General features: G+C 37.4%; 1 protein-coding gene across 1 annotated transcript in view; it reads right to left on the bottom strand.

The window, feature by feature from the left end:
- Positions 1–303: 303 nt before the first annotated feature.
- The window catches only part of Vapa (VAMP associated protein A), a 36,716-nt gene continuing 26,225 nt past the window's right edge, over positions 304–10,794 (bottom strand). Inside the window, exons 5-6 of the mRNA XM_005361331.3 lie at positions 2,332–2,505; positions 304–1,067 (exon numbers count right to left, since the gene is read on the bottom strand). Of these exons, the coding sequence (XP_005361388.1) occupies positions 909–1,067; positions 2,332–2,505 (333 nt within the window). The 3' untranslated portion in view covers positions 304–908. The remainder of the gene's footprint in view (positions 1,068–2,331; positions 2,506–10,794) is intronic.

Genomic DNA, 10,794 nt, shown 5'->3' with positions numbered 1-10,794 from the left:
CTGATTAAGAATAAAGTTGACTGAACAATGATATAGTCCACTGGCATACATGAAAGCCGTTAAAATTATAACTTTTATATTTCCTAAAATTAATATGGTCTCCCAAATTACCTACATTAGCTTGAAATTGTATCTATTTCTTCAAACAGACTGAAGACTTTTCAGTTGCAAGCAGTGAAATACTGGGAAGAGTTTCACACAGACTATAGTATGCATTACAAAGTCCCACTGTTGCAGAGGAAACTTCCTGGCTTACCCCCACCCTATCCCAGCCCCAATGACATGGCAAACACAAACAAGCTATCCGAGCAAGAATCTGTTAACAGTTTTATTTTTTTTATGTTAAATACCATGGGACAGGATTGTAAGGATGAAAAACTCAGTCAACAAACTGCCTCACAAGGGGTAAGAAAAATTCTGCCATGATATTAGCAAAGGTAAAGGAGAAAATTTACACAGTAAGAGGCACCATTTCCCCACAGAAAACCTCTTGGCATTTCCTGAATGAGTGAGATTAGCAATCTAAATAAATCATATTTCAAGAGGTAACAGCAACAGATAAAATTTAAAGGGATTATTAAAATAACATTTACAAGACTGAACAATTCTTGAACTCTTATTAAAACCACAAAGAAAGAACAATTCTTTATTTATGAATTTCATAAAGGACTGAATGTGCAACTGACATCTGCTAGTGATGATCTGATAATATACAATTTGTCCAGTAGCCGAACAGTTTGTTTTTATTGTGTTTTCTAACCGTAAGAGATCATTAAAGGCAAAGCCTATATGACGCTGTACACACAAAAAATGGTCACCGCGGGCCATACTACCAATGAAATGGTAGGTAAACAAATCTTTTTCTGGTCGAGAGAAAAAAAAAGAAATAGCACTCTGCATGCTTCACTCTACAAGATGAATTTCCCTAGAAAGAATCCAATGAAAATGGCTGCGATTACAACCAGAAGAGAAGGAAGAGGACTGGTGACGTTATCTCTGAAGGATGCAGCTGAGGTGGATCCCGGTTTATCCGAATGTGCTACCTTTCTAAGCCGTAAACCTTCATCCTGGGGGGAAATACACAAAAGAGATTTTTAAAACAAGTACCACACACAGGTCAGTTGCCAGAGCTGTAAGTTCCTACAGACAGAAAGGAGATCAGTAGATGTATATGATTACAAATATCAAGAATTAACTGCTATTTACTGTGGGAACCTGTGGAATTATAAAAATTCCACAACTTGATTAAAGTGATAGCTGGATAATTCTATAAACCTGCCCGAACAATCACATTGAGTGCGTTCATGTGATGTAACACTGACTTTAAAAACAGAAGCTGAGGACTGTACTCCTAGAAAACTATGTACTCTTACTTCCCATATGCCCTGTGCTATTTTAAATTGGATACAGCTATTAGCCAAGGACTAGCAATAGCACACTACACTCAGCAGGTTCACTGACTCAATACAACTTGGAAACCCACATGGAAGACACACAAGGGCATATTTTGTGGTGGATAGTATATTAAGGATTTAGAGAAGAGTATAGGTGAGAAACCATTACCAAGGAATTTAATATGTTCAAAGCAGTAAGATATGTGTGACAGGTTTACCATGGAAGCTCTCGCTTAGACTGAAAACTGCTGCTTTAAGTCCTTCCTTACTCCATGTAAAAGAATTTCTTACTGAAATGGTCTCACAGAGTCCCAGGTTTAGGATTCTGATAGTCCTGTGTTTTTTGAGATGCAGCTGCTCCTAAAATGCAACAGGTTCTTAAAGCAGGTAGCTGTTATGATAGCATGTGTCAGGTGGTCCTGGGGAAATTAGACAGCATTCCTCAACCACATTTAGACAGCATCTCCAACTTCATTACAGTTCAGTTTCCTACTCTGATATTAGGGTGTGAAAAGTGACAGACGTCACTGGCAGCTGTACTGTCGATTCTGATCTAGGGTGGAGACAAGTGTTCTATCCTCCAAGCATCACACTGCTTCCCTAGCCTGCGGGGATAAACAGCACTAGTGTGTTGTGTAGTTAAGGTTATATGCATCAGGTGCATTTTCAACTTGGGATAACTTCACCTTCCATGGGTTTATCAGGAATACAATCCTGTCAAAAGACTAAAATATGCCTATTTTATTTCCATCACTGGATTTCCAGAAACTTCATTTCTTTAGTCTTATACTAATTAGCTCTAGGTAATAAGAGCAATCAAATGAGTTAAATAATTAGCAAGAAGATTAAATATAAACATACAGAGACTGTTAAAAGACACTAACACATTCTTTGTACCGTGATTCCAATTCATTCATTTCCAAGCCAGAAAACTTACTCTCAGGTGTCGGTTTTCTTCTGACAGCTTCATCATCTCTCCCTGAAGCCTCTTACACTCTTCCATCAGTTTCCTTGTTTCCGTGTCATTGAGTGAAACACTATGTGGTTTTGGCAGGGGTCCATCTTGTTTGGATGCATTCAGTGGAACAGCTTTGCTAGGTTCCATATCATTCTGTATTTCAAAAATATTGGGAATCTTTAGCTAAAAACAATTATGGATTTTAACTAATAAAAATCTAAATTCTACATTTTTCTAAAAATTTTCCTAAAAAGGTGACAAGTTTCAACTAATTATTAAGACTTTACTGGTACCAAATAGACTCTAGTGGTACCTGCAGACAATTTTCAGTGGAGTATGTCAATAAATACCAACAGTTAGATGAATCAAAATAAACAGTCTATTTCCTCTGCTCCTGCACCCTTGGCACTTACCTTAACATAGTATTTAAAAGGTATCATAATAATTGATCTTTGACATTCTTTCCTCCAGAATTTCAAAAGCTGGGAGAGTCATTTCTCTTGTTATTTTTACCCCTAAACACACACTTTGGCCAACAATAGTCAGTCCAGGAAAATACACGGAATGACTAACTCCAGGTAGTTTCCAATGGTCTGACTCTGCAATCAAAAGAGGTTTTAGGAACTAGAAGTTACAGGACAGCCTGATAATCTTTCCAGTAACTTTGCAGCTGCCTAAGAACATTCAGCCAAAACAAATCTCATGTCTACTAATGGAATAAAGTAAAAGATACAAATATTGAAAGGGAGACAAACAGATCACTGCAATGAGTGGAGGAAGTGATCTGTGGTCTTACACACAAATGAGTCTTCAGGCCGGGAGATGGTGGCGCACACCTTTAATCCCAGCACTTGGGAGGCAGAGGCAGGTGGATCTCTGTGAGTTCGAGACCAGCCTGGTCTACAAGAGCTAGTTCCAGGGCAGGCTCCAAAACCACAGAGAAACCCTGACTCGAAAAACCAAAAAGAATTAAAAAAAAAAAAAAAAAAAAAAGCAAAAAACAAATGAGTCTTCAAATTGTAAGACTATCCAGTTAGTGTGATCCATTGTGATGTACTATTTAAGAAGTAAATTAAAACAATTTTCAAAACTGCAAGGTCCAAATTAATCCTTCTCACTAACACTGTTTCTAAGTCTGTAATCTAAACTGTTTCCTTCATGCCAACATCATTCATGCCACTACACACCATCATATCACAGTCATCTTTTTCATTTTAGAATTCCAGCAGTTAAAAATTTAGGTTGCTTAGGAGGTTAAGTCAGTAAAAGAGCATTTGATAGGAAACAGAAAATCCTGGGTTTGCTACTGACAACCAAAAAAATTAATAAAAATAAAAGATAAAGGCAAGCTTTATCCAACTATAAACTGCTAATCAAGGCATTTACAAAATTAAATTTCATGACATTGGATAGTAGTCATTTGTACCAAGATCAGAGACTGCATATCCATCTGGCTGCCAGGTCTAGAATCACCTAGGACTGACTGTAAACAACCCTATGGGAGGGCTATGTTCTATACTAGGTTAAGTAAGGTGGCACCATTACATGGACTAGGTCCTAAACAGAATAAAAGAAGAAATCTTTTTTTTTCTGTTTTTTTTTTCTGTTTTTTCCTGTTTTTTTTTTCCTGTTTTTTTTTTTTGTTGTTGTTGTTTCCTGCCTGAAGGCGCAAATGTGACTGCCAGCTACCACTGCCAGACTCAACTGTTCCCTCAAACCATAAGCCAAGCTTTCCTCCTGAGGCTGCCTATGCCAGTACATTGTGAAGGCAACAAGGGGTTCTAATGAACAACACTAGACATCTGACCTGTCAGCAGATTTTCCCACTTTGCAAGTTTCACAGTTGAGAAGCGGAGCTTCCTTCAAAGTTGAAGAGACGCTTACCTCAATTTGCTAAGCTTCTCTTGCTGACACTATTCTTTACCATAATCTTGCCAATGCCCAACCAAGGCCATCTCTGACATAAAAAACCTGTACCTGATATATTTTGCTAAAATGTTTATTTTTTCTTGACAACAATTAAAATTCACTTCAAAATGAGTTTTCGTTTCCATCCCGCACAATCCAACTTGACTTTCAAAAAGGAAGACATGTGCCTCCCTCTGTAAAGGAGGCAATATTCAACAAAAGGCAAACACAGAGTTCTCAAGAATTGCTTAAGAACGAAGAAAGTACTTGGCCTAGAGCATTTGTCTCATATACCTAAGGTCATAGGCTCAAACCCCAGTACTGGGGGGCAAAAGCTGAGAGAAAAATCATACTGTTAGCCCAATGTTGACTACAGGATGACATATATAAAACTAATATTGGGAGAGACGGGAATCCCAATGACTTTAAAATAAAAAAATTTTAATTCTCAAAAAATTTATATGTGGGATGTAGTGAGTGCATGCTTTAATCCTGGCAAATAAAGGGGATCTCCGTGAATTAAAGGCCAGCCTTGTCTACATAGTAATATCCAGGACTATATCGAGATCAAAACACACACAGAGACACACACACACGTTACACTGCAACCACTATTTTTGTATTATTAATCAAAAAACAAACTACTATTCCCATTATCCTCCAGTACTAAGGTCCTTAGTTCAATTCCAAGTACTACAATTAAATTAAAATTAAAATTATTAAGAGTCAGCATTAATATAAAATGTAGGTGTGCATCTTGTTTTATGAATCTTTTAATTACTTAAAGTGACACAACATTTCATTACTCCATTTGGTACCTATCAAAACCACTCAACATTTCACTTTGTAGAAGTCTGATGGGTAGTTTCCTATTGTTTGGGATTTGTAGCTGTTTAAAACCCCTAAAAACTATTCACAATGCCTAGCAGATGCAAAGAATCTAATCTGTGCATTTCTGATGTATAAACATGCACAACCTAGCTCAGCTGGGGGTCTAGAGGGAAGCTGAGTCATCTGTGAGGAACATTACACAGGTGACTAGGCACTTCCAATGGGAACCTCCATTATTAAGACTGGCTGCAGAAAACCAGCTTGCTCTTTTTAAAGTTCCTTCAGACTGATCCAGAAAGAAGATAGTTCTTAGGACCATGAAATAAGCACACACAAAAAAAAAAAAGGAAGAAAAAAGGGAAAAAGACTCAACATGCTGTGACCCTTACAAACCAACAGTAACATCACGTTAACACCTCAAGTAAGAACAAGCTAAGAGTCCAGACTGTGTGTCAAGAAGTTATACATTTCCCGCTATTTTATATTCTTTTGCCTATATGCAGTAACCCCAGAAGGACTTCCAACTTTAATAACCTTGTAGGGGGCAATCAGAAAGGAGCTAGGGATTGGACACAGAAAGCGAAGGTGAAGCTGGGCGGTGGTGGCGCAGGCGGACCTCTGTGAGTTCGAGGCCAGCCTGGTCTACAAAAGCTAGTTCCAGGACAGGAACCAAAAGCTACGGTGAAACCCTGTCTCGAAAATCCCCCCCCCAAGAGAGAGAGAGAGAGAGAGAGAGAGAGAGAGAGAGAGAGAGAGAGAGAGAGAGAAAGTGAAGGTGAAATCTTCAGCAGAGCAAGTATTTGCAATGAAGCTCTGAGAAGAAAGGAACTAAAGGACATTTTTAGGTCACTATTTTGAGTAAAGGGTGTCAATACATAAAGATATATACCTAAACTATGGCTATACTGTCAAAATTAAAGTTTTAATCTGTGAATTGAAATATCTGAAAAACAATGCTCTCTGAATTCTTTTTCCTACACAAACAGCAAATGTACGGTTTCTCTAGGACCATGATCAGCATAAATAAATAATTACAAATTATAAAGCCAAACATAATTAGAAATTAGATAAAAGGTTTGTTTGTATGTTGGAGACAGGTTACCATGCAGCCATAGCTAGCTTGAAACTAGCTATATAGACCAGGCTGCCTCTGAACTCACAAGAGCTTTCTGTCTAGCTCTGCCTCCCTAAAATTAGGATTAAAGGTGCTGCTAATAGAAGATATTTTTAAAGCCTTTTTAGGGGGCTAGAGATGGTACGGTGGAGGAAAAAAAAAAACACTGGTTGTTCTTCCAGAAGACCTGTTTGATTCCTAGCACCAACATGGTGGCTCACAATCTGTAACTCACATCTGTAACTCTAGTCCCAGGGGATCTTATGCCCTCTTCTGATCTCCACTGGCACAAGGCAAATGTGATACACATACATATATACAACAAACAGGCCAAACACCCACACACATAAAATTAAACTAAAAAAAAAATTTTAAGCCTTATTGTATGCATTTCTTCTAAGCCAAATTAAAGTATAAGAACATATAGCATTTAACTATTAATCTTAATTATAACATTTCTAAACTTTTCAGTAAGTAACAAATGCTAAAAAGAATTACATCGCACCCATTCCACCAAACTCAGCTACCCTAATCTTATTAGCATTCAAACACATAAATATACACAGTCAAACTAAGGCCTAATTTTTAGTCACAATTTTTTTAAATCCCAGGCATTACAAGTAAACAATGACAGTTATAAAAGTTACCATTCTTATATTTTTTCTTTCCTACAAACACAAATGCTTACTGAAAAGTGTCTGCCAGCTCCTACCTTTACTACTGCTGTGCTAATTCAAACAAGCTACAAATTCAACTCCATCATGTGCTCCCCAAATCTCATTCACAGGAAAAATTACACCAACTTAATATTCTTTACTTTCAACAACAGTGACTCTATTGCTCACTGTTTCAGAACTGAGCTGTCTCTGTTCCTTTCAGTTCACTGTTTTTAAATACAGTTTAAAATGTAAATTCTGGGGATGGCAAAGCTCAGTCAGTAGACTGCTTGCACGTAGAGGTTCTGGGCTCCATCCCCAGCAGTCAGGTGTAGTCCTCACAGCTGCAATCTCAGCGCTTTATTAAATAAAGGCAGGAGGATAAATTCAAGGTCATCCTTGGCTACACAATGAGTGAGTTTATAGAGGCCAACCCAGGCAACATGAGACCCTGTCTCAAAAAAAAAGAAATTCTAACTATTTAATATACTCAATATTTCTTATCTGCTTAGATATCTACATTAACTTACTAACACTAGTAGACTCCTACTTCTGTTAGCTCCTATGACAAACCTGCTTCACCTCTTTTAGTTCCCTGGGATCATTCTTCATGTGATAACTGGCAGGTGTTGCAACTGTACTGCTGATGCTGCACATTGAAGTGACAGTTGAAGCAATCCCTGGTGGAGTTTTACCCTGAGGTAGCATGGGAAAAATATTCTCAGATTCATACCAAACTGATTTCTCTTGTATGATATTGGGAATGACTAAAAGAAATGGCTTTAGCCTGTAAAACATCGACATTCCATAAATATAATGCATCAGAAACAGAACATCAAAGGAAAAAAAACCCATTTCTGCGCTAGCTTTTATTTCTCACAAAAATCAGGTATGGTCTTTTATATGCCTTCACTTACAAAACGTATATACTTTTAAAGAAAACTCATTCTTGTCATTACCTGAAAAATATTCAGTTTCATGTTCTCTTACCTTTGGTAACACTTAACACTAAAGCTTGTCCCATTAAAGCTAAAAAAACAGCTAATGATTCGTACTCCTCTTTTATAGTCAGGGACCCTATTACCTCCTCCCAAATACACAAGGCCAATAAAAACCCAAAGATTCACATAATAAACACTGTCATTAGATTACCATAACTCCACAGTTCCCTACTTACCTTTCAAATTCTCTTAATAGAGCTAAGAAATAACTCAAAAAGCCTGGCACAAAATAATAATATTTAATAGACATCTAACCTATTCTGTCCCAACAAAAATTGCATTTATTTTGAAATATAAAATGCCTTTATAAAAGAGCTCCATTCAGCCCTCTTGTCATCTAAAACAAAAGTTTTTGCAGAAACTTTTATCAGATGTTATGTAGAGGGCAATACACTACTTAATCTGGAAAATATCAAGTAGAGTTAAGGCTTTGGATGTTTTTGAAATCAAAATCAGATGGAACAGGTTATAAAAGTTGAAAAACAGTATAGCCTCATTCAGTCCTTAAAAATATCACCAGTAACTGAGTCAGGTGTGGTGGCTATTAATGAGAGTGAGTCCCACAATTAGTTCACAATGCACATATATCAGGGAAAATGTGTGAATGTCTACAAAGACTTCACCAGTTTCATACACTAAACAAGGATAATACAAATTCTATGTGCCATCATACAGTGTCATATACTGTAGTTGTTACCAGCAACTTAATTTAAAAAAAAACTACACAATATTTTAAGTTAATTCATAAATAAACCAGCCCTAGTGTATATCTTCGTGATAGAGCAATACCTAGCATGCTGCAGGACCAGAGTTCAATTTCCAGCTCCATTATATAAATAAGTCAATTTACTGTGTCACAAGAGTAATTAAAAGCTGAAACGATTTGGTTCTGCACCATATATTCTAACAAATATACATTACCAACATACTTGTTTGTAACATTTTTATGATGTTGCAGAATTGGAAATCTACTGTCTGTCTTTACTCAGTTTTGCAAGCTATGCAAGAGCAACAAGACCATAACTCAAGTAAACTGACAAAACTGCATCTAGGCATCAGATTTTTGAACCCAAACTTCCAAAAACACAAATTTCATACTAACCCTATGATAAACATACAGAAAGGGGAAGGTAATTTTAGTAAAAAGCTAAGAAAAAACTAATGTCAAGACACTGACTTTTAGCACCTTCATCAACTTCACCTATACATAATACTGAACTGGACATTAACAGCAAAATCTAACTATCACAGAGTAATATGGATAAAGTGCTTTGTGTGTACTTCTAGTTAAAAAAAAAGATTTAAGTACCAAGAAACTTCCTATTTTATTCATCATCAAGACTTTAGATTAAGTGATCTGAGGTTTCACATTTTCCATTAAGGATGATACACCATTAAACTCAACACCTGACAGGACATGTAACCAAACGGAACTGCACCTCTCAGATTACACTAATTAAACATTTCTTGTAGAATCTGCAGGTGAGTGGCAAGAACAAAATGAGCTTGAAAGAGAATCATATTTCCAAAAGTATTTTTCAGAACACTTCCAGAAATTAACTGTCCTCCAGTTTCAACCTTTGGAGTAGCTGGGATTACAGGCCAGTGTCCTCTACCACTTGAGATTCGGTGGTGCTGGAATTAAACCCAGCTTCTGGTATGCTCAATTTGCCAACTACCCACTAAGCTACATCCCCACCATGTCTCACCTTATATGTGAATCTTTAAATGGGAATTCTAAACATGTAAAAATACCCACTGACAATCAACAGTTCACTCCTAAAATACAAGCACTCCAAGATGCCGGGACAGAAGGACTGCGACAATTTTGAGGATAGCCTATGCATACAGTGAGTTCTGGACATGCTGGTACAGAGACCATGTCTTCCAAAATGACAGAACAAAACAAAAATTGATCAGCAAGACTAAGGACCATGAGAGTTACAAATGAGGTCTATACTGATGTCAAAAAACTTCATTCAGGCCAGGCGGTGGTGGCGCACACCTTTAATCCCAGCACTCGGGAGGCAGAGGCAAGCGGATCTCTGAGTTCGAGACCAGCCTGGTCTACAAGAGCTAGTTCCAGGACAGACTCCAAAACCACAGAGAAAGCCTGTCTCGAAAAAAAAAAAAAAAAAAAAAAAAACCCAACTTCATTCAGGAGGTCTACATAATGCTCTGTCTCAAGGTCATTGTCCATCTAGTGACCGGACTGTTCCTACCAACCTAAAGGACCCAGAGTTTTGTTTTGTTTGGTTTAGTTTTATAAGAGAAGGTCGTAACTACTGAGTAACATGAGCTATAGATAGCATCCTCTCCACAGCTCTAGGAAAAGAAAAAATGTTAATGTTGGAAGAAATGGAAGCTCTGATCTCCCTGCAGGACACTAATGTGACACTCTTCAATTATGACTGCCTACACAAGAGACCCACAAGACTGAGCCTGCCAAAACCCTATCACAGAAAGCTCACGGAGCCCATTCTATCCTGAGTGCTTATACTCGGTTAACTGCTGCTGGAAGAAGACGTAGGCTTTTTCACTCATCATTTAGTAAGGTCAACAAAACAAAGCCCTGTAAACAAATGGCACCCATCCTCCTGCAACCACCGTAATGAAAAAGGCATGAAAGCAGAAGTAGGGACAGTTGGAAAAGAAAAGGAATTAATGAGTGGGCATTAGAAAAAAGAGGGTAATGGGAGATGAACATGATCAAAATATATAATGAACATTCATGAAAATACAACAATAAAACCTATCATGCACAACTAATATATGTAACTAAAAAATTAAAGAAAGTTACTAGTGGTTGCTTGGGTCAAATGTCCTAAGAACCAACCTGAAGAGCCTCCTACCCAGCCAATCTAAGAATAATGTAGTAACTGTATGACCTTAAACACAAATGCTTATTTGAATGTGTGTGTGTGTGTGTGTG

The sequence above is a fragment of the Microtus ochrogaster genome, linkage group LG4, assembly GCF_000317375.1.
Source record: "Microtus ochrogaster isolate Prairie Vole_2 linkage group LG4, MicOch1.0, whole genome shotgun sequence".
Classification (NCBI taxonomy): Eukaryota; Metazoa; Chordata; class Mammalia; order Rodentia; family Cricetidae; genus Microtus; species Microtus ochrogaster.
This window is presented reverse-complemented; position numbering and strand designations above follow the sequence as displayed.